This window comes from Aquila chrysaetos, chromosome 8, assembly GCF_900496995.4.
Source record: "Aquila chrysaetos chrysaetos chromosome 8, bAquChr1.4, whole genome shotgun sequence".
NCBI lineage: Eukaryota > Metazoa > Chordata > Aves > Accipitriformes > Accipitridae > Aquila > Aquila chrysaetos.
In genome coordinates this window covers 43,663,093-43,691,084 of record NC_044011.1, presented here as the reverse complement: position 1 = coordinate 43,691,084, position 27,992 = coordinate 43,663,093, and the positions used below count along the sequence as shown (strand labels likewise).

Genomic DNA, 27,992 nt, shown 5'->3' with positions numbered 1-27,992 from the left:
CGCCGAAGGGGTTAGGGGGCGGAGCTCGGCGGCGGGCGGCCAATGGCGGGCGAACGGCGGGCGGAGCGGGGGTCCGCGGCGGCGGTGCCGGCGGGCCGGCTCCGGGTCCGGCTCCGGGACCGGGACCGGTTCCGGGGCGGTGGCGGCGGCGGTCGGCCGCCATGTGGCCGTGCGGCGGGCGGCGGCAGCGGCGCCTCGGGGGCGTCGCGCTCCTCATCTTGGTGCTGTGGCTGCTGCTGCGCAGGTGAGCAGGCGGCACGCCCCCCCCCCCCCCCCCCCCCCCCCGTTCCGCCGCGCCTCGGGGGTGGCGGGGGTCGCGCCCCCGGTGGCGGGGAGGGGGGACGGACAGCGGGGAACCGGGGTGCGGGCTCCCCCGGGGCGGCAGGGGTAGGGCGGGCAGGGGGTTTGCACGCCTGCCGCCGCCCCGCTGCGCTCCTGGGCGCAGGCCTGCCGCCGTGACGGGGGGGTTTGCTGGTGAGAGCCGCGGCGCTTGAATGGCAGCCGGGGGGCTCGTTTTAGGGGGGAAACGGTAATTAACTTCGCGCTTCCCTCTCGCTGCCCGGGGACGTTAATTGACGGCGAGCCAGGCTCGATGCGATCTACACGTCTTTTCTTACCGGAACGCATAGAGGAAGACCGCTCCCCGTCCGTCGCTGGCGGAGAGAGCGTTCCTCCAGCAGGACGGGAGCGTGGGAAGGACCAGGGAGAGTAACGCTACCTCCACGCAGAAATGATTTAAAAGCTTTACATAAGCGTTACGCGTAACGTACGCAACTTCTTGTCTATCGTAAAAAGTAATGGACAAGGAAAGACCAATTGCCGGCGCTATAAATCTCATTCTACGTTAGGCTAATGCTACCCCTGCCGACCTTGGCTCTCGTAAGGCTTTACATCATCGCCGCTCTGACGGATGAGGCACGTTTGCAAATCAATCGTTCCGCCAGATCTAACCCATCTCTGAAGCTGCCACGGGTGCCTCCGACGCCCTCGCACCAGAGCTGTGTTTCCCTCTTGCTCCATCCAGCCTGTTCTGGGTCTGGTTCTTTCCGTTCTGCGTCCCCGCAAGGGAAGATGTAGTTATTTATTACCGCTCGGATCCTTTTTATAACTTGGATATTTTATAGTGGGTTCTTAAATTCATAGTAGGAAGTGACCCAACCCTCAAAGCTATAGAAAAGCCTTGATAAATCTTTGCATAATTAGAAGCAAAATTATTTTCTAGCTGGTCTTGGGGTCGTGCCACATACGTTCTTAGCAGAGGATTATTGCAAACTGACACCTGATAAAAGCAGTCTGTCTCCCGTAAGAGTGTATCTACGGAACACCATATCCATTGGTACCCGGTGTTTTTCTCTGTGGCCCGAGTCCCCTGAGAATAAACTGTACTACAAAACGCGGTGATCGTTATCCCAGCTGTGTTCGCTGTGCACCTGGGGCTCGTCTGACCGACACAGGACCTCGGTTGCCGCAAGACAGCAAGTCGTGAGTGAAGGCAGCTCAAAGCTTTCACTTTTCCCTGGCCAGAGGAAGCCCAGAATAAACAGCAAAGCCCTCCAAGGCAGGTCTAAGTAGGGTTTATGGATTAACGGTAAAATCCCTTGTCCTCTGAAGCGTGTCCTTTAGTATTGGCAAAGCAAGCTGATGGTCTCCACGCTTCATCCCCTGTTCTGACTTTCTTTTTCTTTTCTGTTAGCTTTTCCCCCCATCTGTTCTGGGTATGTAGCAGATGAATACCAAAGCTAAATCTCTTACCTCGTGCAGAGAGGACTTCAGCTAGGTTTTGTTTTACAGGCATGAATGCCTTAGCATATCTGTCTGGTTTAGCAGTTAACTGCAACTTTCCTATTCCGCTTGGAGTGTTTTGCACTTCAACTTACGTCTTATAAAGACAGATCATTTCGTTAAGGACTAACTTGTCCAACCCAATTTTGAAGCTTCTGTTCAGGGTGGGAACGTGGTAATGTAATGCTATTTTTTTGCAAAAAAAGAAGACTTCCCTGAAACAGGCTATGTGAATGGCTACAGAGGGACAAAGTAGGCCAGTAACCTTTAACAGAGACAAAAAGAGATTCTTTGCAACCTGTGCTGTCATTGTAGAAGTGAGAAAAAAATATACTGGGAGATATACATTGCTCTCAAGAGGAAGCACAGAGCCCAGGTGGGCTTTGAGCTGTGGAAATCCAGCTCAGGGTAACAGGATGAAGCTCAGCTGAGTCACAGAAGTTTTTTTCAGAAGCCACTTGAACAGATCCTAGTGAGAGATCTGAGTTTCAGGATATCCAGAATAATACATTGAAAATATTGGGAGCCTGGGAGCTTCCTACCAGTCCTTCTCGGTGAGAAAAAACACTGGCGCCAGGGAGTTTTAAGGTAGGAGAAGCTTGATGGAAACTTGCCAACTAAGTTGTGCCCAGGATTAAGAAGATGAGCTTAAGTGATTTGTGTATTTTTATCTGGCTGTGTATGCTTCCTGAGTACAGCCTTCATTCTGGCACCAGTGGCAGTTAGCAGTACTGTTGTGTGCAGGGGCTTTACCTAGCTCAGAAACAAATTGGAAACTTAATTTTTTTCCAACTTAATCTTTAAAAATTGGAGCTTTGTGTCTCCAGACCCCTTTGAGCTTTCTGCCTTGGTCTTGCCACCAAGCAATAGAAATAGAGAGATACAGCTGCAGTTTCAGGATCTGATTTGCGAAAGTTGCAATCTGTGGGAGATGTAGTTCTAGCAGAATAGAGGGGTAGGTAGCCATAGGATATCCTGCGTGTGGATTGAGAACCTCCTCCCCTGCTGGTAAAATTCACAGTAATTCCTTGGGAGCAATGCCGCTGTTCCCTAGCCTCACGTCATCATTCTTTGGCTGTACCTAGTTTCTTGTGTAGATGACATTTTTGATCCTGTTGCTACTCGGGCAGCCACCTTTTAAATATGGCAGTTAGGTATTTTGCGCTTATTTCTCCTACTTTGAGCTGCGCTACCTTCCTAAAAGCTTTGCTATTACTGCACCACCTTCTGAATGGGATACATTACAATCTCCTTGCTCAGCACTATTTTTGCAAATGGTTTGACAATAAATGCACGTGAGTGCTCGTTGAGTGAAGGCAGTGAGTATCTAATCTAGACTTCCTTTTCTAGGTATTACCCATGCCTGCTGCCGGTTGTTTCAGAGCCCTGTGAGAATGCTGTGCTACACAGGTACCCTCTGTGCTTGTCAGCCAGCCCGTGCAGTATCCTGGAGGTCTTAGATTTAGTTCCCTTGTAGTCTCCTTGTCTTGTGTCGGACGACAGGTAATCGCTGCAGGCTCCTGGTTAGCAATCCCTGTAAGCCACGAGTTCTGAAAAGTCCTCACCCTCTGCTAATACCCGCTCTACATGTAGTCTAGAAAACAGCCAGAGGCTTAGGTATTTCCCTCTTCTCCAAATGTGACATTTCTCTCAAATGTGTGGGTCACCCTTGCTTTCTTGAGACGGGAATTCATCCCTCGCATCTGGCTGTGATAACGTCTCAGAGGAACAAGCTGCTATTGTCTAACTCTTTTGTGTATTCAGCGTTGTGGAACTGGGATGGTCTGATGGAGGCAGCGTAGCTGCTTTGGATCTGGACTAGTTGATAGTATGTTTTCTTGGTTCAGCCAAAATGAACTGGGGAGCCATGTAAGGCAGTAGGAAGTAGTTTCTTGCATGCAGGAACTGACCCAAATGGAACTGTGATGGCATGAATATTGAAACTGGTAAGTGCTTTGGAACCTGGTATCTCCTTTGCTCCGGTTCTTTTGGCAAATAACATATTAAGGAATTAATCTAAGCAGTAATGCAGGCAGAGGTAAGTTTGTGATGACGTCAGACCTCATCTTTCCTGAGTGATGAATGCAGTCCAGGAGTTTTCTTTAAACTAAGGAAAAGGTTCTCTGTTCACAGTGAACAGGTGAGCGTTGTTTATTTTTTCCATGCATTGAGTTGGAAGGTCTCAGAGACCACAAGACATTCAGGGTACAATACTGAAATGCAGCCACTGCTGGAGCGAGGATCTGGAAATCAGCCAGCGTATGTCATCCTACTGCAAAACAGGGAGATCTTACATTTCCTAAGTTATGAAAGTGTTTGCTAGTATTGAGTGAAAACTTGCCCATTGTGTATTTTCAGCAAGTTCATTTCATGATCTCTGCCTGAGTAGTGCTGCATTTCAGTTGTAGAGTATGGCAGAGTGGCTTGGGGCATTCAGGATGGAAGCTGCTAGCGAAATGAATTTTAAATACACATCTTGGGCAGGTCTTCCACCTGTTTTATGGTCTTCTGAAAAATCTATATGTTCTATGTGACAAAGAGTATGGTTTTCTTAAGAAGTAGGAAGGTCAGAGCTCATCCTGCCAGGTAGGGTGAAATGAGCAGCCTCTCTTAGGGGGACAGATTTCTTTACGATAAGCACAGATTTTTTTACTAGAGACTGGATGCTCATATGTCTCTCTTTCTCTTCTAGGTTTAACTGGAGTGAGCTGATCCCTCTGCAGTTATGGGGGAGGACCTTAGGCTTGCAGACAGAAAACTCACAGTTTGTCCTGGAAGGCATGCCATTCCGCATATTTGGAGGTTCAATGCACTATTTCCGAGTCCCCAGGGAATACTGGGAAGACCGCATGCTTAAGATGAAAGCATGTGGCTTAAACACCCTCACGACGTAAGTGTCCTCACTCCCTCGGCTCTGTCACATGTACCTTGCAGCCTCTCCCCTCTTCCACAGTAGTTGGTGGGACTCTGTCGTTAATCCCAGTGGGCTATAACAGTGTCTTTCTGTACTTGTTACTAGGAGAAAAGATGCAGAAAAGAGTAGTGGGGGCTCAGGTTTTCTTTAACCATCACGCACTGCGGTATCCTCAAATACTGACTGGAACAGATGTCTATCAGACGTACTGGGAAAGTGCCTTCTTAATGCTGACCTGATGAGGAAGGGTGAGGCTCTGAAACAGCCATTCAGCACGGCTGCGATGTAGAAATTGCTCTTGTTTGGAGAGTGAAAGATATATCTAGAGAGAGACCACACTTGATGGTCTCGAGAAACTCGGATTTTGCAGAGTACAGGAAAAGAGTGCAACAAAGTAAGGACCTGTCAGAAAAATGAAAGAAAGGCACAGATAATGTGTAGACACTTGTAATGTGTACATGCAGTAATCTCTGGATCTGTTACTGACTAACAAAGCGAGTGCATAGTTTTTTTCTGTGCTTCACAAATGCAGTGCCCTTTTCGGCCCTTCACCTCCACTGCCCTAACTCTGCATTTCAGGTACGTGCCATGGAACCTTCATGAACAAGAAAGAGGGAAGTTTGACTTCAGTCGAAACCTGGATCTAGAGTATGTGGTACAGCCAGCTCTATTATTAAATAGTCCTGTTTTGAGGGGAGGGTGTGCCTGTCGGTTCTGGATGAAGAGGTCATTTCCAGCTTGAAGCGGAGCCCGTACCTTGATCAGGCAATGGAGACTCTCATTCCTTCCCCTGCTTTCTGGAGTCCTGGGAACTTACAGGTTTAGTACCAATCCAGTATAGTTGCTTCATCAAGCAATTCTCTTCTGGTTCTGGTACCTAAATTTCCTGGTGATTGGTGTATTAGGAGTGCATGGAGTAGGGATTCTGCAGTCAGACAATAATTATGCTGTCTGGATCTCTAGGGCCTTCCTTTCACTGGCAGCTAAAAATGGACTGTGGGTGATTCTGCGTCCTGGACCTTATATCTGCTCTGAATGGGACCTCGGTGGTCTGCCCAGGTAAGTGTGTAAATAGTTCAGTTGAGGCAAGTGTTTGGGACTGCAGAAAAAAAACCCAAACAAACCCCCTGATCATACAGTTGAGCCTCCTTCAGAGATTTAGAATCGCTGGCTGTTAGATGGGAATCTTTATTTTCTGTGTCCCCAAAGCAGGTGAATACTCATTATGTTATTGTGCTCTTCTAAGCAGTAGAGGTAGTAAGCCTGGAACCAGAATTTTTTTTGAGTGGTTATTCTTTAAAATAATAGTTGTGTTATGGCATAATGGTTACAGCAAGAAAATAGAATTGGGGAAACCCATCTTCTATTGCTGTTGCAACTTGACTCTCTGTATAATAAGAATAGTAGTATTTGCAGCTTGATGTAAGAATTCGCTTCATCTGAGGTCCATTTTGGAAGTCCTACTAGAACATGTGTATTATATGGCTGGCAGTAATAAAGACCCATAACTTTTCCAACCTCCTGTTCTATTTTCTTGTAAAGCACACAGCTTGCTTGTAAGAGACTTTAAGAGCCGAGCTGAATACGTCAGCATTGAGACTTGCCTGGTTACTAGATCCCGGAGGAACCAGTGCCAGGTTACACACCCCTTGTTTTCCTTACATTCACAGAGCATAAACCTCAGTGGAGACACTGGACAAAATTTGGGGATTATTTCTTTCAATCTTTTTGTTTTTCAGAATGCCCTGCCTCTGCCATCAGAGAGTTCAGGTGCAGAACTGCGGAGGTGTGTCAGGGACTTACTCATGAGAGCATGGCTACTTGTGACCAGAGGCAGTAGCTAGCTCTACATTAGATTGAGAAGTGCACATATTGTCAGTTGTTGCCACATCATCCATGTATTTTTTTTATCACACAGATAAAAGATTCTGATAAAGAGCACCAGTACTCTTCTTATTTTACAGATAAAGAGGCAATGATTTTGTAAGCTCTCCGAGCTGCATATAGCATACAGGAGTTGAGTCTTTCAGACCTCTGGAAGCGCTAGTAGTTAATGCCTCCATTTGCAGAGACAAGGAAGGTACAAGCTCACGCTGCTTAAATTGTTATAGCACTACATTGTTCTGCTTTGAAACAAATTGCCCTTTTCTGTGTTAACCCCAAACCAGCAAACTAAGTCTTGTAAGTCAGCAGTAGAAACCATGGGAACAATTACCAGAAGCTTTGTTTTGAGCCATGATTGGGGTTTTATGAGGGAGCACTTGGTTGTAGAGTGCCCTTGGGGAAGCAGGGAATTCCAGAGTAACCTTTAGAGAGGTAAGTTTAGCCCTTGAAATCTTATTGGGAAAGTTAATGAAATGAGCTTAGGCCCAAAGTACAGAACAAAAAGAAGGGGAACAGCTTGGCAATTGCAGTCTGGACTCAGTTAAAAGTCTGAGTGGTAGATAGCCTCACATGGTGTCACTCACTGACTCGCGATGTTGTCCATACCTGCACCGCGGGCTTAGCCAAGTGACACAGAAAGTTCAATGATTCCTGCCCAGATGTGACGTGATGTCGATGGGTGGTGTTACCTCTCGCAGCCTTGACTGGACAGGAGACCCTAATAGATTCTGGTTGATGCTTTTCTCGTAGTTGGCTACTGCAAGACCCAGAGATGCAACTGAGGACAACGTACAAGGGCTTCACAGAAGCTGTGGATGCCTATTTTGATCATCTAATGCCTATTGTCGTCCCTCTTCAGGCAAGTACAATCCATTACCCTCTCTGCCTACAAGCAGGGACTGTCTGCACAGAGGAGTGTGAACTGTGTGTAATGGCAGCAGGTTGAAGCAATAACAGATCTACCAGCTTCGCTTTAGGAACCAGTATGGACTGTAGTTGTCTGTGTCAGCTCTCTAGATCTAGCCGTTTGGTTATGCATAGACTTTGGGAGGATGAGAGGGTGGAGCTGAGTCCGTCTGAGGCTCATGCGTCTTTCCTGCAAGCTAGTGCCACAGTGATTTCAGTCCCTCTGATTAGAAATCATGATGAACAACTTCTCCCTTTTGTTCCCAACAGTACAAGAAAGGAGGTCCCATCATTGCAGTGCAGGTGGAGAATGAATATGGTTCCTACGCCAAAGACCCAAACTACATGACCTATGTTAAAATGGTAATGTTGGCACATTTACTTGTTTCTGTGGTGAATCTCTCTCACAAACTACCTTCCTTTTAGTATTTTCTTTCTTCTGAATAACTTTTGAGCATGGCTTCGGAAACCCTTGAAAGCATCAGTGCATAATCCAGCTGCATTTCCCTTGATGTTTCTTCCTGGAGTGGAAGACATGGCATGTGACCCTCTCAATACTGATAAGCCTGTGTTCTTATGTCTTCCAGAGAAGGCGGTGATAGGGAAATGGTGGACTATCTGTAATACATAGCTGGCCTTGAAGAAGCTGTCTCCTGCTGGTCCTGTTTTGCTTCTCTTAGATGACATTAGAGAAAGGTTTCTCTTTGTCTCTGTTGACTTTCCTGGGAGGAAGCTTTATGTGAACAAGCCACCAGCACACTCCTCAACTTGTGTAATCTGGAGCTCAGCATCAGGCAGATTAATTGGCCTAATGCCTCCCTTACGCTTGTCAAATGGAGACTAGACTGTGCCCTGGCTCCTTTCTCTGAACTGAATGATAAACAGTTGGCCAGTGCCCAAGGAGGTCAGGTTATCCTGGTGGATCTAACATGAGTCTGACCTGTTCATTTGCCCCTAGTACAATTGCAAGGCAGACAGTTAACAAGATCTGCAGTATGTCTTACAAGTTTCATTGTTTAGTTTCTTCTCACTGAATGCTTAAAAGTGTTGCTGCACTGGGAGAGGTTACCCATCCAGTGGTGTGTACGTGCTATAAATTGTATGTTCCCTGCTCTTCTGCTGCAGCATTATCAGATCCTTCTGAAACCCTTCGGATACCCCAGCTTCACCCTGAGCACCCTGAGGTTAGCTCTGGCTCAGGTTGTCCTATTGCTCGAGGTGTACAGAGGCTCTTCAACCAAATAAATTGCGTGGCAGGAGTCCTAATCTGTTTAGAGTGGTGCCTGCTCCTGCACAAACTCCATCTTGTGGAGTGATTTAACATTGCTTAGAAGGTTAAATATGAAGTGTACATACAAACAAGGTAAAGAGTTAATTGCCAATCTGAACTGATAATGTCAAAATTGTCTGTTACATCTTCATAGTTTCCCTCCCTATGTCCCACCAGTGGCAAGTATTATAAACAAGTGGCTTTCAGAACCCTAAGCCAATGGGGCATGGAGACTCTGTTCTGTCTGAACAGTGTGCCAACTCGGTGCTTGCTTTTCCATATCTCGGTGATGAAAGGGCTTGTGATGTTTCACAGACTTGTCAGAACAGATTTCCTTGCCAGGCCTGTGGGTGTATTTTTGCAGTACTGTTTCGTCATATTCTGGTATTATTTGCAACTTACATCTGAGGAAGTGTATTATAGTGGTTAAAGATGAAAATGTGGGAAAGCAGGATTTGCAGGGCTTATTTTTTCGGTTGGAGTGGGATCTAATGTGAGGTGGACCTCCTAGTCTTTGTTCTGGTTGGGCCCTGAGCTTTGAATGTGGCAAGTTGATTAATTCACATCTGCACCTAGCACATATGACAATGTTGCAATCTTCCTGGAATTAATATACCCATTAAAAAAACCCCACAATTCACACAAAACCTGAAATCCCTGTCCTTATCTCACTCTTTTGGGTGCAGTGCCTTTGCCTTCCAAAACGTGAAGGCCATGAAAGGGTGAATTGACACCTCCCTCCCCACACAGTACATGAGCTGGGATTAGCTGAGCACACACCCGTGTCTGCCTCAGATGCTGTTTCTATTCCTGGTTTCTCTGCTGCACCCTGAAATCCTGTAATGCATTTCAATGTGTGGCAGCTCCCTGCCGTTTCTCCATTTTGCACTTATATTGAAAAGGAGGTGAAGAAACTTAGTATTAATGCAGTGCTTAAGAATTATCATAATAAAATTTGTTACAAATTCTGGTTCCCTCAGTAGCTGAATTTTGTCAGATAACCAGCATCTGTTCAGGTATCGATTTAGTGATGATAGGTTGATAAACTAACCAGGTTGTCTTAACTCTGAATTGGGTTTGTCTTTAAACTCTGTTGTAATGCTTCTCTAATGTAGACTGTGTGTAATGCTCAAGTCTACTCTTTGTGCAGGCATGTGCAATATGCAAAGGTTTCTTTAAATACACAGCAGATTAACTAGTCGGTCCACATGACACAGGTAACTCCTGTGTGAGCTGATGCGTCTTCATCACCATTTTACAGTTAGTAATTTAGAATTAAGAGACTGAGGCTTGTTTTCAAAGCTTCTTGAAGCTGAAGGAATGACTTACAATGCAGGTACAGTGAAAAGAGGGGATCATTTGCAACTAGGATTACCTAATCTCTCCTTCAAACATCAGCCGCTGTTCTGTAAAAACACAACTGTAGGAGAACAATCCTAATGGGAAGAACCTTTCGTGTGCATGTGCATTTGAAAAACCTTAGGGTGCTATTTCATACAGTGCTGTGGTATTGAAGAACCAGTAAATTCATTTAGACTTGACTGTTCAAGAACATAGGTACCTGAGCTGTCCTGTGATGGCATTCACTGGCAAACCAGCTATTTTCTCCTTTCAGCTTCCATTGTTAGACAGTCAGGAAGGGTGAGCTGCTTTTCTTTTTCTTCTTCCACCTGAAGGCCTCTTTTGATGGAAAGCAGTGAAGCTATTTATTAAACTGATCTCAGAAGAAGAAGGTAAAATCCTGAAGTTTGATGCATCAGTGAGAAACCGATCCAGGTTTCTAAAACAAAATAAGATTTTTCAGTTGTCTTTAAGCTGGAAAAAGTAGGCAGGGAAGCTTCAGGAGGAATGGGAGATGTCACAGGAATAATATTTCTTACCAAGCCACTACCAGTTTCAAGCTAGCCCCAGAGAAGGTGATAATGTACTTTAATGCTTTAATATCCTGACAAATACTAAACTCGGGCTGTTAACACAATGGCTTTTCCTCTTTTTGATTTAGGCCCTGTTAAACAGAGGGATTGTGGAGCTGTTAATGACCTCAGACAACAAGAACGGGCTGTCATTTGGCTTAGTGGAAGGAGGTATGTGCTTGTAGGAGAGCAAGGTAAGACCGTGTTCTTTGTCTGGGGCAGTTGATAAAACATAGCCTTTGAATGAGAGCAGTACGCTTCGTGCGCTAAGCTGCACCCATTAGCTGTACCCTGTTTGTGACAGGAGCTTCAGCCACAGGGAGGGACCCCCCCTTAGCTGGATGGTATACACAGAGAACAAAGCCAGTCCCTTCCCAGAAAGGTTTAGAGTGTTTTTCTCAACATAAGGTGTAACACAGTGATAGCAGGATTGCTCCATGGGGAGGCAGCCTCTCTGCTTTCAAGGATATTAAGCGTGTGCAGACTAAATACCTTGCTGCCTTCTGTCTAGTATTGGGTGTCTGTACTTCCCAATGAGGTTAGGCAAGAGATGGCAGCACCTAGCATTTCTTGATGCTGAAAATACTGCTTCTTATTGCTTCATGTGAATATATATTAAACAAGTACCTCAGCAATTACTGATAGTAATAACTGAAGATACCTGCTTTGCAATTAGAAAGAGAAGAAAAAAGTCCATCAAAACCTTGATTCTGAAATCTTACATTCTGTAAGTTTAGCAGTAGTTTGCAGGGCAGCCCTGTCTTCTCAGCAAGCTCGCTCTCGGGTGTACAGCCTTTGGTAGGTAAGGTAAAGGAGGGTATCAGATGTGTGTAATGCAAAAGGATGTCCATTTTCCCTTTCCCTTTTAAAAAGTGTAATTCTATTAAGTGTTTAAAAATGCTGCTTAGCACCCCTCCTGCTTTTCACTGTGAAGAAATGGAGGTAGAGCTGTTTGAGTTTCACTGTGCCCTAGATCTGACTGTTTGGGGCATAATGCGATACTGATTTTCAGATTTCCAGATCCAGTTCAGCTGAGATTTACTATGTGCTTGGCCTCTGACCTCTCCTGTGCTTCTGCCAGTTGTCTGCCTGAGTAGTAATTGCTTCCCTGAATGAAGTGTTTGCAGGGTGAAGTCTTTGAGTGCTCCTGTCATCGCTCAGTCGTAAATACTGTTAATTTTCTAAAATCAGGCATGGAGATGATTAAAGGGAAAGATTTTTCCCTCCTTTTTTTCCTCCTCTTGTTTTTATATGACCGTATGAGAGGGACAAATTCAATAACTTTGAAGTCCATGGGCTTTAACCAGTATGGTGGTCTTCTCAATTGTATTTTTCTGGTGTGCAGCAGTTTTCAGCCTTGACCACATAGAGTCACTCTCTCCCTGCCAGCAAGCCAACATGCAGGAGGGCTGGTGTGGAAATGCCTGTCTAGCCCTCACCATCTTCTGTGAGCATGTTTACTGCCTCAGAGCTCGTTCTTGTTTTGAGTTGTCTTTTCCAGCATGTTGCATGCTGAGAGCTCTTTGATACCAATTTGCCTTTTAGATGTCATAACAATCTGCTCATTAGAGTCAACATGTCAAGTAATCAGATGCATGGAATAACTAGGGCTCAAAGCGGTATAGCAGCAAGGTGGTTATGAAAGAGCTAAAGGAGAGAGAACAAAATCCGCTGTAGGAGTGCGTAAGAGAATAGAGAGAAGGCTCCTAACTGGCGTTTAAAACTAATGCAGTGATTCTGTTGTTTATTCTGTTCATCAGTGGTGTACCAATTTGTTTCCAAGAAGTGTTTGTAGGTTTCTGTTAATGCCAGGAGCAGCTGGTCTGGTGCTCTGCAGAGAAAACTCTCTGTTGTAGAAGGATCTGAGACTACAGTATTGTAGCCCTTATTCAGTGGTTGCAGCACATATTCAGGGGATGAGGGGGAAAGCTTTTGTTGTGGGTCCCTTCATGCTCACAGGTATAGTGGGATGTCCCATGCTGTAGGGAAAATAACTCTGTCAGTCTCAGAGTACCTGTGCAGCTCCTGCAATCCTTCTCCCTTCAGTGGCATGGTCAATGGCAAGAATCCCAAGCCAGGTGGCTCTAAACTGACCTGGTACAGCCCTTCTGGGAGCTGATGGGTGACAAAATAAAACCTCTGGATTCTCTCCAGTCCATGCCTGAAGCACCGTGGTGGAAAGCTGTGTCTATGTGAAAACTACCTACTGTGGAAAAGATTAATAAGGCTTTGGGGACTGGTTCTCCACACCTTTACACCATTTTCAATGGTGTGCTGTTAATCTGCATGGAGAGCAGAACTGGGCACGTTCGCCTTCGGGATTGCCAACTAATGTATTACATCAATGCTAAATCCATGTTTTATTTTGTTCTCCCACTGTGTTTGCCTGTGCCAAATTCTTCAGCTCAGCACACTACATAGGTCAGCCTATTAAAATCAAGGTATAAATAGTGAAAAGTGAGCTTTTGCTTCTGTAAATATTCTCTTTGAAGTGCTCTGTCTGACACAACTGGGGCTGGATTTGATACCAGCTCTCTTGTAAGAAGTCAAGTTTTGATACAGAATCATATCGTTGCTCCTGCATTTTCAAAGTTTCTTGGGAGAAATATCATCAGTGTGTCTGAAGGCTAGAAAAGCATGAAAATGGTTCAAACATGTACCAGGGGCTGGGACACTGATACCAGATTAGTGTCTTCTAATGCATCAGCTTCTGCAGACAGGTCTTCCCACTCCAGCACTTGAAGATCATGCAGTGACTTTCACTATACACGCAGCACACACAAACTAGTTGCTGGTTCCCCCATGCTGCACAGGGCAGAAGCACAGATAAGTCTTCCAATTACAATTTCTATCTGGTTCACTTGCACTGTGGTTTCTCTCACCCACCCCCACAGACATGACAAGCTGTAAGATATTGCCTGGGTAGCGATTCCTGCAGCTAAAGCCTGGGAGATCAGTGTGGCATCCAGATATGACTTTGTAGTAGTAAGTTTGCCTTTATGTGGTGCCTTTTATCTGAGGATCTCCAAGTGCTTTACAGCCTCTAATTAAAGCTTGTGTCACCCCATGAGCTGCTCTGATGCTCTCTCTTTCTAGTATCTCTGAACATTAGAGCTAAAAAGATGGCCTGCAAGTAATTCCACTGTGTGCTGCGGTCCAGTTAGATTCTGCGTACTAAGTGAAGACTTTGATAGGAAATTTCCGAGGAGGTTGTATTGGTGGTTCAGAAGATGCTCCAGTTCCCCCTGAGCTTGTGCTGGGCTGATCCCTAAGGAGGTGGTCCCCTAAGCATTTTGTAGCTGTCTAAATTAATAACAACTTTTTATTTTCCCAATAGCACTGGCCACTGTTAACTTTCAGAAACTGGAACCCGGGCTACTGAAATATCTGGACACAGTACAGGTAAGATGCAGAAAAACTTTGTTCATCTAGGTTTTCCAGGACAGCATTAGAAATGAAGCACTGATAGTCTGTTTTGGTTTTGTGTGTTGGTTTGGGGCTTTTTTTGAACAAATGTTTGGGCTTCCTTCTCATTAGGCGAAATCCTTCTGGAATCAGTGAAAATACTTATGATGATTGCTCTGGAAAGGGAAGAAGTTTTTAAGTATGCTGTTATCCAGCACCTTCTTAAAGGCTTTCCATTCAGCTGTGTCCTGCCGCCTGTGTTTAGCCATTAGGGGTTAGATTTCATCACACTTTCAAGTGTTGATACCCAGTAGCATCCTACTTTGCAGTTGTCAGACCTCTCTCTTGAAGTTCAATCATCTTTTTCCCAAACTCATTTACCCTGATGCTGTGGATGCCAAGAGCATGTTTGAAAACTGTAGTCTTCAAATGCAGGGTGCTGATCTACTGCAGTTCTTTCAGGGTACGCTGTGATGGGTGTTTCAGTCATTTTCAATACCTCATATTCAGTGTAGATATGTGAAATTGTATTAATGGCACGCTGTGCAGAAGAGACTGTTGGCTCGAGTAGGCATTTGGTCCTATTTCTGCTAGGACCTGCAGCAGAACCGATCAGAGGAACGCTTTGATTCCAGATACGCTTCCACAGTGACTTCACAAAACAGCTTTCACGCAGTGCAGTCCTAGGCTCTTCCTGCCTTCTCCGCAGCCCAGCCTACCTGGCATTCAGCAGTGCTCACTGCAGAAAAGCATTCAAATTTAGTGTGTTGCTTGAGCATCTTTAACCCTCTGTGCTGTCAGATATGTGAATCAGGGGTAGGGAATTGCCTAATGAACACTTGATGCAAAAAGTATCTCGATTGTGTGATGAGGGAGTAGTGAGGGAATAACAAGTTTTGGTTTTTAGTGACAGGTTCTCTTTTTGCATCCCCAGTCGTCTTCTATCCCTGTTGCTCTGCTTGCTCCAAATGTCAGCCTGGAAAGATGTGCACAACTGACGTGTGCCCCAGGCCCTGATCGATTCTCTTCTGATCTCTTCCCTTGGCTTTTGCCTGGACTGTGAAAGGAAACCTTGCTGCTGGCATGCTGAAAGTTGAATTCTAACACTTTAATTTGTTTTTCTGTCTTGTACAGGCAAAAGAGGCGATGCTGCATGTGCTTTCACCTTCTTTAGGTCTTACAAAATTCCCCAAACCCTGCAAATGAAACCCCCACCAACTGAATACATAAATGCAACACGGCCCAATAACAGGAGCTCCTCCTTTGCCACACTTACTGATTACAAGATAGGAAGCCTGTCATTCATATTCATAAGGATTAGGAAGCTATGTTGCCTTTTCCTTGTTAGGAGCTCTTATTCCAGAGGGCGATAAAACTCTTTCTTTGACTAGTTTACTGGGGATGGATTGATTAAACATATTTCCAAGAGCTGGTCTGAACCTGGAACACTTAGATTATTACAGGCACCTGCAGTTGTTTTCTCCTAATGAAACACAAGTTTCTTTAATGCCACTTACCTTGGCCATTTCATGTGGCATCAGATAAAGCCCTGATCAAATAAAGGGCAAGATTGCCTCAACTTGAAATAAATGCCGTGAGGAGGGAGTGCCAGCCAGGCTGAGCACATGTTGTCCTGTCCAGTGTGATGGGGCTGGGTGGAATTCTACCGGAGCTAAGGGAGCTGGCAAGCGGTGACAAATGGGAAGCAATTGCTCTGTGTGCAGAGCCTTTTTAATGAAGACCTAATTCCTGCAAAGGCTAATTCTTTCCTGCCAACACCATATGCGGCATTAAAAAGGCATTAAGCCACTAAGGTCTGCTGTTCCTACCTTGGCAAGCATTGGCTGCAGTGCACCTGCAAACTCTCAGCTGGCAGTGGCGTAGCTGATAAGCAGACATTTATAAATGTGTATTTCTAGCAGAAGCTAAACAGTGACAGTTGGTTTGTCTTTTTGCTACAGCTCTACCAAACAACAATATCCAGAACTGTTTGGTATTACCTGATTGTGTGCCGTTGTTTTTGCTTTGTGCCTAGCAGAGTACTTCTCTGCTTTGCTTGCCTGTTCTGGGCATTGCTGACCCACAGCATCTTGTTCCTCACTCGTTCAGAGCTCCTTAGCTGCTTTTTTTAATGCCAACTTGAGAAGAAAACACTCTTGTAAATGATGTCACCAAACTGCATTTGAACAATGCTTCTCTAGAAAATAGGGATGAGTGCAAGACTGCCCTGTCTCCATTTTAACTCTTTGGTTTTGTTTTGATACAGAGAGATCAGCCAAAGATGGTGATGGAGTATTGGACAGGATGGTTTGATAACTGGGGAGGCCCTCACTATGTCTTTGATGCAGACGGTGAGTGCCACGTATAGTCATGGAAAAATGACATACAACTTTTTCAAATTTTCTGTCCTGCTGTAACCTTTGCTTTGTGTGAGTCTTTGTAAATGAATAATCTCTCAGTGAGTGGGTCACATTGCTGTGCCTTCAATTTTCTTCAGTAGTGTTACTAAACAGCAGCTCTTTTAAAAAAAATATTTTTTTTTTCTTTTTATTTCTCGAAGAGGGACTCTGTGGGGTGTGCAGAGAGCCAAACATCTTAGGATATTAGAGATAGCCTCATGCTACTCTAGGTGGATTTTTAAAATGCGGCCCAGTGATATAAATCATCTATTTTACCTCCTGAGCTAATCTAAATCCTGTGAAGACTTTGTGTTTTGTAAAAATGTCACAAGTGTTGTGAAGCCTCCATCATAACGGCATTACTTGTCTAGTGAATAAACAGTCTTCATTAAGAGAGGATTATTTTACCTTTTGTGGGAATATGGTGAACTTAAGCCTCTTGCAAGTATAGCACCTTCTGAAAAGTATCATGTTTTTTCTAGTTTAAAAGCTCATTAGGAAGGAAGACTAGTATAAAAAAAAAAAACACCAACCCTAGAACCTCCAGGGCATCTAAAGTACAGTGAAAACAGAGCTATGTAAGACTATTTTAATGACTCTCGCGTCCTCCTGCAATTGTCTTTGTAATTGGGTCATTTAGTGTGTTGAGTTTAGGAGTCTGATTGAGTAGTCCTTGCAACTCTTCTGCTTAAAAGCAAAATTCCTGCTCAAGTACATGAGCTTTTACCCTTTTTCACCTATAGGAGAGGTATATTTGAATGTATTAATACATGCCGGTATGTCAGTAGATGTGCTGCCCTTACTGAGGGCAAAATACAAATCACAATACAAATCACTGTAATTACACAGGCGTGACTGACTGACAAGGACCAGAATGTTTGTGTCTACTTTGAATTACTGGAAGAGTGTTAGCCTAGCTTCTTGGTCTGTGGCCTTCCTGGCACTGCCCTTCCTTTACAGAAATGGTGAATACTGTAGCAAGCATCCTCAAATTAGGAGCATCCATCAATCTCTACATGTTTCACGGAGGCACCAACTTTGGCTTCATGAACGGTGCTTTGGAGGCTGATGAATACAAGTCAGATGTCACCAGTTATGGTGAGTTTTCTTTCACTGCCTTGCCTGTGCACCTATTGTGAGACTGCAGCTCAGACTACCCTTTAGGCTAGTTACAGTTGACAGAACCATTGAGAGATGAGAAATTCTCATTTCATTGAGAAATGATCAGTACAACCACTTTGTCATGGAGATACAAATTGGAACATAGCTTAGAAGCAAATGCCTGTCTAAAACGGGGCTTACTTTAGCATTTCCTATTTCCAGACCCATTCCAGGATGTGGAGGATCCCCTCATTCTGAACTGGAAATAGAAGTCGCAGATGATGACTTTGCTTCATGTTCTCTCCATGCTGGCTCTTCTTTCTAGGGAAAGATGGTGATCCAAGATACAGTTCTGTTTTTTTATTTTACCACGTCAAATTGTACCATAAAGCTCTTTTCATCCGAACAGCCCTTTGTTAAAATTGTTAATCGTTGACTTTATCTTGTGTGAAATTCTGGATATGTGCAAATTAGATCACTAAAAGTATGTTGCTCCTTGGTGAGTGGCTCTTCTCCAAGTTAAGCAACTCTGTGGTTGTCTAGCTACATTCACACAAATGAAAGTGTACAGGTTTCCATAATATAGACAGTGCCAAGAAAATTGTGTCTTGGGCTTTTACTACTTTGATGACAGTGTACTTGAAGGCTGTCCCAGAGCTGCTGTATGTTTTTTAAAACATACGTGCTTCTTTTTCAGATTACGATGCTGTGCTGACAGAGGCTGGAGATTATACATCCAAATTTTTCAAGCTCCGACAACTCTTCAGCATGATCATTGGTAATTATAAATCCAAGAACCAAAATACTGTTCTACCTACAGTGTTAAGTCAGAGACTTGTTTAAAGTGGCCCTTCTGCTGGAGCCCTGTGACTCTGGTTGGTTGGTTGGCTGGGTGCTTTTTCCAAAAGATGGGAGGGAGGACCAAAGGAGGTCTGGAGGGGCCTTAAATCTGTGTTGGCTTTTTGCATCTGAAATAGTTGTTCCATCTTTCTCTTTCTTTTTGCATCACAGGCCAGCCTCTTCCTCTCCCTCCCATGATTGAAAGCAAGGCATCATATGGTGCAATCCTGTTGCATCAATATATCTCTCTCTGGGATGTGTTGCCATCTCTTTTACAGGTAGGACCACAAATTTCAATGCATCTTGGTACTAAAAGGCATCACCTGTTAGGTGGAAAAGGTGATTAGTGCACTGGTTTGTTATCCCACAAGGATAAGGTTGGGGAATGTTTCGTCAAGGATATGCAAAGGAGGCAAATCTTTCATCTCACCTTTTTTACTGCTACTTCTGTTCTCTCGGAATTCCAGTTTTGCAAGTCCTTGGCTCCCTTTTCTGGTACCTTGTCTTCATTGCTGTAGCTTTCATAGAGTCATAAGGTAATTCAGGTTGGAACAGACCTCTGGAGGCTGACAGGGTAAATGTAACCTGTGGCAGAGTGCAACACCTGTCTTAAATGAATTGCCTCTATGTGGCCTATCAATGCTGAGAGGCCACTTCTGCCGTTAAATTTGTTTCTCCTTTGCAGCCCATTAAGTCAGAATTTCCTATTAACATGGAGAATCTGCGCCTAAATGATAGCAGCGGGCAGTCGTATGGATATGTGCTCTACGAGACTGTCATCTTTGGTGGTGGACATCTGCATTCAAGGGACCATGTCCGTGACCGAGCACAGGTAAGGAGCAGAGGGCAACTGTGACTAACTTCAGTCAGCTATAAATGCTTTGGTCTTGGCAGCTAGGCAGGAAATGGGCTGACCATGAAGGAAAATGTGAAGTTTTAGATTAGAAGTGTGATTCGCTCTCTTCAGTTCTCAGCTAAGCTCCAGCCCTTATCATTTGTAAATCAGCTTGAGGTTCCAGTCTACTAAAACTTACAATATCTTTAAACATCAGAATATGGAATGTTCGGAGAAATGTTGTGATTTTTTTTTTTTTTTTTTCCCCACCTAGACCGAATCAGTGACACATTTATGGACACTCGCTGAGTTCTAGTTTCAAGTAGAGACAGTTTCCTTCCCAAATACAACTTCAGTAACCTATGCAACAAATGATTATAGTATAATTGATGAGAAGTTGCTCTCTTGTGCTCTGTTCTGCAGGTGTTTGTTAACACCATGTATGTTGGTGAGCTGGACTACAACACAGTGGAGCTCTCCCTTCCTGATGGACAGGTAACTAATTGGAGATTGCTCACAGCAATAGTGTGTGGATAACAGAACCAAGACCACTAAAGAGGCATAGCTGTCAAGAAGGCACCTCTCACCTAATCCATTTAACTAGCTGGTATGGTAGCCTGACACAGGGGATGGTTGTTATACCCTAATTAGACACTATTTCACTAGTGAAATACAGTGTGATTTCACTGCTAAGTTACTATTTGTGATTGAGAAGTGTTTTTTTAATACTTTTCCATGGAGAAAATTCAAGTCATTGTAGTCCTTGCTGCACAAAATTTGCAGCCATCTTGCCACACCCACAACTGTAGACACCGAGTACCGGTACCCTGTTTGTGCAGATTAAGTCCATGTAGACTTCATCTTCCTTAGCACAAAGCAGGTTTTAAGGGGCTTTGGGGGCTTTTGCACCTTTTGGGTCTCAATTGAAATGTCTCTCTTCAGCTCTGAGAGTAGTCTTACCCTGGCAGAAGTTGGCAATAAGACTAGTATATTGATTGAATGCATGTCAACAGAGCTGTGCATGGCTCCTAGGAGTAGGTGAGTGAGTGGATATACTAATAGTTCTTATGACTTGTGGGAGAGCTATATGACACAAGCCTGTACTACGTCAAACTCCATTTCTGGCTCTGTGGGTGATGTCAAAATGGTACTTAAAAATTCAACAGAAAAAAAAGAAAACTTTTATGAAAAGGCTGAGAGTTCCTCAGTGGCATAACTGTGCAGTAGCTGAAAGATATGGGGACACTGTTCTGTCACATAATCCAGAACTTTAAAGTAAATAGATAAATTGCAACTGCCAAAGGTATTGGTGCCACCTGCCTTCTTAAACACGTCTACTGACCTCTGTTAACCAAGCATTGTGGCTGATACAGCATATGCTGCGCACTGGTCCAGCTCATGCTCTTCTTTTTTTTTTTTTTTTTTTTTTTTTACCAGGGATTCAGGCAGCTAAGACTCTTGGTAGAGAACCGCGGTCGCGTCAATTATGGCCTGGCATTGAATGAACAGAGGAAAGGTAAGTTAAGTTCTTTGTTCTCAAACTGTCCTAGATAGTTCTCTGAGTTTAAATGCTGTAGAACTGTGCTTTACACAGAACCAGACTGAAGACGCGATACAGCTATCATAGTGCTAGCCAAGACTATCATCTGGGAGTCAGTGGGAAATGGTGTGACAGAAGGAACTTGTCAAAAAACACAGTTCATCACCCCTTGTCTGGAGTGATCGTACATGAAAAATAGTCACTGCTTGATGGTTTGCATTAAGGCTTCTTATTTTATAGGGGTACAACTAAACCCAAGGCCATCAATGAATCTTATTCTGCTCTAGATTTGCTAGGTGATGTTAGGGTACCCGTTCTCTTGCTCTGTGAGCATGTTACTTCACAGGGAGAGAAGGAAAATACCTTTTTTTAATCTGTGTTTTCCCCTGGGGGGTTGATATGGGAGGATCACAACATTTAAAAACTCACACAATATCAGGAGGAATCAATTGCATCCTGTTGAGCAGAATTTACTAAAATGTTGAAGTCTATCACACAAAACTCTGGAGCTGGAAGAGGTTGAAACCCCAGGATTCTATTTTAGTGGGGATCTGTATGCAAAAACTATACAAAATAGACTAAGGGAGTTAGGCACGTGACCGTACTAATTTTATTTTACTGCAGAAGAGGTGCATAAAGCCTCCGCGCTGCTTAGGCAGTCTCAACTGCAGTCCCATAATGACGAGGCTAGATTAGGACCCAGGCTTTGCCTGCTACAGGGAGAATAATACTATCTAACAAGAGAGTGCTAAAGGTAAATTACTTATTGAAATGTCTTAAGATCCTTGGATGGAAAGCACTGGATCAGCACTGGGCATTAGTGCTTGCCCATGTTATATTTTGCTGTGCCTATTAGAGAAGTAACTGATCTACTGCTTTAAAAAAATCTATACGTGGACAGCTAACTAAAAAACAACAATAACAACAAAACTCCATCTGCTGCGTGTGCCAACAATGTTTTCTGCTTGGAGGGTATTTAACGGCTTGGTGAGTTGAAGCAAAGGAGAGAGTGGAGAGGCCAAAGTATAGTAATGTTCCCCACTCAATCTGGATGAGCAATGGGACCATATGGACTCTAATTCCATTGCAGAATGTGGCTGCTTTCCATCTCCTGCTGTTCCTCGCATTCAAATAGGAAAATCTATCAGCTTTAGCTGTTTTTCAACTCTTCATTACCCCCATTGCTCTTGCAGGCTTAATTGGTGACGTCTTCTTGAATAAAACCCCCTTGAGGAACTTCAAGATTTACAGTTTGGAGATGAAACCTGGCTTCATGAAAAGGTTTGGGGGATTTAAAAATTTTTTCTTCCTCATTTGAAACCAACTGTTTACCAGCAGTACAAAATCTAATAGATAGCAGTTAAATGTATCAGAAAGGCAGCACAAGGTGAAAGTAGGTAGGTGGGTTTTCGAACTGATAAGTTCCTTGCTGGTAACTTTGCCCGAAACAGTGCAGAAAATGGTGCCACTTTATTCATACCATTATTTAGAGGTGAAATGTATTCCCACTGTGGAGGATTTAAAGACTTCCTCATAGCCTGGACAGCAGGGTTAGATGGGGTAAGTAAAAGCATGGCTTACCCAAAGGGGTGGGTCCCAGCACACTCCCACGTCGGAGAAGTTTGTGTCTTTCTTGAAATTAGCTATATGGCTGATATATTTAGTAATTCAAACTCGCAAGGGACGGATTAATTCTAGGAAGCTACTAATAGTCCATTAACAAGTCCAGATGGCTTCCTGTCTTTTAAGTTATTTTGCTTTAATTCAAGAAAGACTGAAACAGAAATCTAGCAGGGATAAGTCAAGGAGCCTCTGTTAGTAGATGTAGAAAACCTTAGCAAATGTTTAAGGCAACAGATGCCCTATGGACTCTGGCCGTGATCCAGAGAGACTGTTTTGAGTTATATTGTTAATATCAGAAAGTAACGCATGTGCATCCCCAGGATATCACAGCTCCTGCATTTCATGTAGGAATGAGAGAGAGGCCATGTTAAACTGAAATGGCTTTTAAAAGAAAAAAAGTCTACAGTTTTAAATCTCTAAGGACAATCTTAACAGGTGCTGGGGGGCTACTTGAAGGATTCTTATTGATGGGGTAACTCGCAATAACCTTTGACTGCAGGGTTTTAAAAGAGTATTTCCAGTGAGGAACATTAAAGCAAGTGAACTGCCATGCCCAAACAAAAGCAAGATTAGTCAATGCTACAGTAAGTTACTGGCAATTGACCAGTAGCAATGAAACACAATCAGCTTACAGTCACTGCGTAGGAGGATGGAGCGCATGGTATTGTGAAAGGAATTGTCGTAGGCTTTTAGTTGAATAATTCAGTAGCAGTCAAGCTGCAGTGGATCAATAAATTCCCTGAATCCAAGAGGTGCAGTTCATAAGGGTCAGAAGGAACATGTTCTGACAGAAGCTGAAGGCTTCTGTGGGACTTCTTTGCTCCTTATTTTTCTTCTGTTTGTCCCCTGCTCCTGAATTGTTGCCACAGGTAAGAAATAATGCCAGATTGCCCCTAATTACTGCAAACTTGTAATGGTGTGTTCACATTCCTCGATAGGAACATGGGCAGGAATGTCTGTTTTGAATCCTATCAACCCTGCAGGTTTTCCTTTAGCCTGTGCTAGCCACGTGCATTTAAAACTTGCACCATGGCACTGTCGCATCTGAAGGAGGATGGGCACTTCAGCAGCCAACGTGAAGCAGAGATTTTTACGTTGCTGTAAAGTATTAGAGATGGTAATAGCCCCACATATCCTTTTCTTGTACCAGAAATTGGCCTATCAGTGACGTGGCAAGCATAGGATAATGAAGACTGAGACGTACCACCAGTATACTTATCTTAAGTGGAGGGGAGAGATCAGCTAGGTGCTTGCCTTGAATGTTTACTGGAGATAAACACTTCATCCCTTTGCAGCATGAAGAGTATTACCTTTAGGACCTACCACTAAAAAGCAACTGCTTGACATTTCAGGCATGCAAGGAAATAGCGACCTTGTTTTAACAAAATCCATCCGCCATTGTAAGCAGTGATTTGAAATGATCTTGAGACCAGTGTTGCGTCTCTCAGTGCTGCCTGGTGCTTCCCTACTGCGTTTGGTCATACTGCGTTTGGTCATTCTCTTACAGCTTGCGACATATTGCTGGATGGAGTGCAGTCCCAGATTACTTTGTCGGTCCGGCTTTTTTTTGCGGAAGGCTGTGGATAGAGCATCAGCCACAGGACACTTTCTTGAAGCTACAGGTAAGTCCTATTTTGCTTTCCCCCCTATTTTTGCTTGATCAAGATTTTGAAAAAGCTGGTTAGAGAGACACTTGTGTAATATGTCTGACTGAGCTCTGTCTTGTAGTCTGTAGTTTTGTAGTCTTCCTCTGATCTTGGAGAAAGAGAATTGTTTTGAGGGTGTAGAACTCTTCTCAAGCTGGCAGGTAATTCTGTTCAGTCTGTAGTGGTCCTGACAGAAAACATGTGCAATACTGACCCTGCAAAGCTCCTAATGAACAGTTAGTCTGTTTTATTGACATACAAATGCTATGTCTTTTCTAGTTGCAGAGGAGTAATGGGCACAAAAAATAAAGGAGGCACTAGTTTTATCCCTACCTCCTCAATGTGATATGGAAAGAGTCACTTCTCTGTAGACATGGCACGAGATTTAGCATTCACATCTTCCTTCTGTGGAAGCTTGCTAGCTCTTGCATAGAACTTAAGATGAGATATTAAGTATTGTTAAACTTCCTCCTCCAATTTCACTCCCTTAGAGCCAAGGTTCATGCCAGTCATTATTGTATTGCTCACTTTTCCATTTATGCTTTGTTGTAAATTATGCTAGTCAGTAGCAATACAGTATTTCTTTCACCTGGGAAATGGGTGAGGAGAGATACTCTATGCTTGGGAAGAAGTAAAGATACGTCTGTTCAAAAGGATGAAGTTTCCTGTACAAGCATGAATCATATGAATTGCACATTTTTGAAAGCTTTATCCTTTTAATTAGTACATTAAGGATAACTCCTGTTCAGCAGGGCTTACTTAAATGTTCATGGCTTCAGGGAGTTGCACAGGGAAAGCAAGCAGAAAACCTGCAGAAAGTGGCCTGAGAGAATGCAAGTGTGAAAGTAGACTTAGTTTCCTGTGGGGATGCTAACTAGGCAACACAGCTGCATCAGTAATTCTGTGTACTGTCTTGATTCTAGGGCTGGGAAAAAGGAGTTGTGTTTGTCAATGGTCAGAACCTGGGCCGCTACTGGAAAATTGGACCTCAGGAAACGCTCTATCTTCCTGGCCCCTGGTTATGGAAAGGGAGCAATGAGGTGAGAGGCTTTGGTGGGATTTCTCTTTGCTTGTTTGTATTATTAAAGATCCTGTTCTGAGTTATGTCCCAAAGAGCTAGACATACACATTATATTAATTACCTATCTCTAGCTGAAAACCAGCGCAATAGAGAGGAAGGAGACTGTTATCTCCTAAGATCTGTGAAAATTAGGGAAGGTGCTGCTCTAAAGCTGACTATGGCTGTGACAACTATTAAGACATGATGAGGGTGGCAGCTAAACTTCAAAGCACTGCATCAAGTTCAAAATCAAGACAAACCTGATTTGATGCTGGTTCATTTTCTGCATCATGTGGTGCTGAAGAAGAATCACAGTCACTGTTCAGACTCATATTGATTGATCTCTTTAAATGATGCTTCCTTCCCCTGCTGTGATCGTATGCCTTTTCCTCCTAAAAATATTTAAAGTAGCTCAGCCTTTGTATGAAGAACTTTATATATCCCTCTCTTCTGCAGATTGTCATTTTTGAAGAACGCACTGCAGGACGGATAATACAATCTGTCGACATACCTTACTTAGGAAGGACCCAGTACGTGGACTGACGAGAGCTTCTTTCCCATGTTTGGTTCATCTCGAATATTCCTGGTTGCATGTCTGGGGACATGATGGCCCAGGCACTTGGGCATGTTAATTTCCACTAGACCCAGGTAAAGGATTTGCTCTTTGGCAGTAAGTTCAGAAGAGAGAATGGGCCCTGAAGGAACCAGAGTCCATTGTTTCACAGATGGATGTGGAAGCTCATCTCCCTGCGCTACTGAGGACCCACAGCTTGGATGGCTGCGCATGATGTTATGGACCGTCTGGTGAATGTGGGGGAGTAAAAAGGTGCTGGAGGCAGGAGAGGGGGAGAGAGAGAGAGAGAAAGAACTGAAGCCATCTGAACTGAAAGCTGAGCTCAGCTCTCCAGTTACTTTAAAAATGTGTTATTACTGGCCTCCTTGCTTTTATAATTAGATAGGGAGAAAATAGTTGGTGAACATGTGAGTAACGAGGTGTGGAAAACCATTTTGTTGTGCTTCCAGGCAGAATTTAGCAACTTACTCTGCAAAGAGGCCATTACTTGTTCACTTGTTGGAAGCCAAGTTGGTTGTCAAATGACTTTAATCTGAGCTTTTTTTCCACTAAGTTTTACTATGGAGGTTGTCTCTCTCTCAAAAAGGAAAAAAAAGTTTTAAAAAGTGTAATGTGTTTTGTCCTATATCAAATATATCATCATGTTTCAGGCCAGGCAGGAATGAGGACTTCCAAGGAGGAGGTGCAGGAGGAGAAAAGGACAAGTTAGTCTTCCAGTCATCCCTCCACCCCTGCTCTCACTGTGAAGCACCTAAGGATGAAATTCCCCCTTGTAAAATGAGCAGGGATCAGATTTTTGGTTGGGATAGGAGTAAAGGGGTTGCATACACGGGAAAGCACATATGTACTTTCTAGTTAAACCTGCTGTGAAATCTTGGGATCTTGGATCCTGTTTTCTTCTTTCTTTTTGTCCCTCAAAACAGAAACACAGCATTTAGAAAAACATGACTTGTTTTTTTAACTCACCAGCTCCGCAGTCACTGAGGAGCTGCCATCTCTTTAGGGAGAGGAAGAGATCAAATTCAAGCTGCAAATCTGTTCAGAATCTCTGAGAAGTCGCTCAGCCCCTGCTTTCTGTTCCAGTAACCAGAGGATTCAGGCTATGAGAGAAACACCAAACATGTGCACTGTCTTGGATAATGGAGTTGCGGGGTATTCTGGCTCTTAGAAACCATAATTTTATTTAACAAATTTAAATACATTTTGTTTAAAACTGAGAACAGGCAGTGCAGCTGTCCATCCTGGCCAGAGCTGGTCTTACTGAACATAGGTATCTCTGCTCCCAAGGACCACGGTAGCCCCTCTGCAAGTTGGAAGGGCCCAGGCTCGTGTGACCAGCTTCAAGGAGAGTGGAGCATGTATGCAGGGTTGTGTTCAGGACTCAATCCTTTGCATTTTTCTGAAAGTTATTTCCTTCCAAGGAGGGAAGGTTGCAACCCAGTAGGGACTGGAATTCAGATTAGTGAAACAAAACATGCAGCTAGGAGAGGACATCAGTTGGAAACTATTTAAATGGTATGAAAACTTTATAGTCCTTTAAAAATGTCTCTTTCCACTCTAGGGTTTGCAAACTGAAGTGAACTTGGAAAGCTAGTACAATAACAGAATAAATCTGCTTGAGTGCAGAGAGCTACTGTTTTAATACAAGATAACAATACCCGTTCCCATAGAGCAGCCAGCGGCCAGTAGCATCAAATGCTTTCTATCCAAGTAGCGCTTCAGCCAATGCATCTAAAGGAACTTTTTGTAAAGGCTACATAGCAAGGCTTCTGTGACTGGGAACTAAAGAATGCAACTTTTCCCCAATGGTTTTGATATACAGTGGGAGAAAATAACTTACAAAAAAAATTTTTTTTTTTTTTTTTAAGTATTAGGAAGTACACAATGTCATTAGTTCAAGGGGAGACTTCTGCACTGTGAAGCTAACAATCCAATCTATAGCATTTTAATAGTTCTATATGTTAGGGCTAAAAATAACCAAGTCCATTTCCAGGCTTACGTTTTCCCTTAATTCAAAGGTAAAATTGTGCTTCAGACCTTTTTGAAAGAATTGGAACAGTGGGGGTTGATCAAAGGTTTGACAACAACTATGAAGGGGGATGTAAGTTTTGGGATTTTTAAAGGGGTTGGAGGCAGGGAGAAGGGGGTATGTTTGTTGTACCTCAATTTCTTCCTCAGCAAGTTTGTCAATCTCAAATACAGAGTCAACCAAGGTAGTAGCACCCAAGTTCCTCTTCTGCATTGCTTAGTCCTGTGTCTCACTGAGAAGCAAAATACAATTTCATCAGAGAACACCCTTT

The 27,992-nt window shown here is 43.7% G+C and overlaps 1 protein-coding gene across 3 annotated transcripts; it reads left to right on the top strand.

Annotated features, from left to right (window-relative positions):
* Window positions 1-99: 99 nt before the first annotated feature.
* On the top strand, window positions 100-26,300 carry LOC115344593 (beta-galactosidase-1-like protein 2). 3 transcript variants are annotated; one of them, XM_030022154.2, is made up of 20 exons: window positions 100-244; window positions 3,133-3,192; window positions 4,475-4,672; window positions 5,276-5,344; window positions 5,660-5,755; window positions 7,331-7,439; window positions 7,757-7,849; window positions 10,759-10,840; window positions 14,007-14,071; window positions 16,341-16,425; window positions 17,434-17,571; window positions 18,272-18,352; window positions 18,586-18,692; window positions 19,100-19,246; window positions 19,673-19,744; window positions 20,687-20,765; window positions 21,983-22,070; window positions 23,920-24,034; window positions 24,982-25,098; window positions 25,575-26,300. In XM_030022154.2, the coding sequence occupies exons 1-20, from the start codon at window positions 162-164 to the stop codon at window positions 25,659-25,661; spliced, it is 1,971 nt and encodes a 656-aa protein (XP_029878014.1). In that variant the 5' UTR covers window positions 100-161; the 3' UTR covers window positions 25,662-26,300. The 3 variants fall into 3 exon arrangements, with proteins under 3 accessions (XP_029878014.1, XP_029878015.1, XP_029878016.1); XM_030022155.2 differs by lacking the exon at window positions 3,133-3,192; XM_030022156.2 differs by lacking the exons at window positions 100-244; window positions 3,133-3,192 and adding an exon at window positions 3,219-3,728.
* Window positions 26,301-27,992: the final 1,692 nt, after the last annotated feature.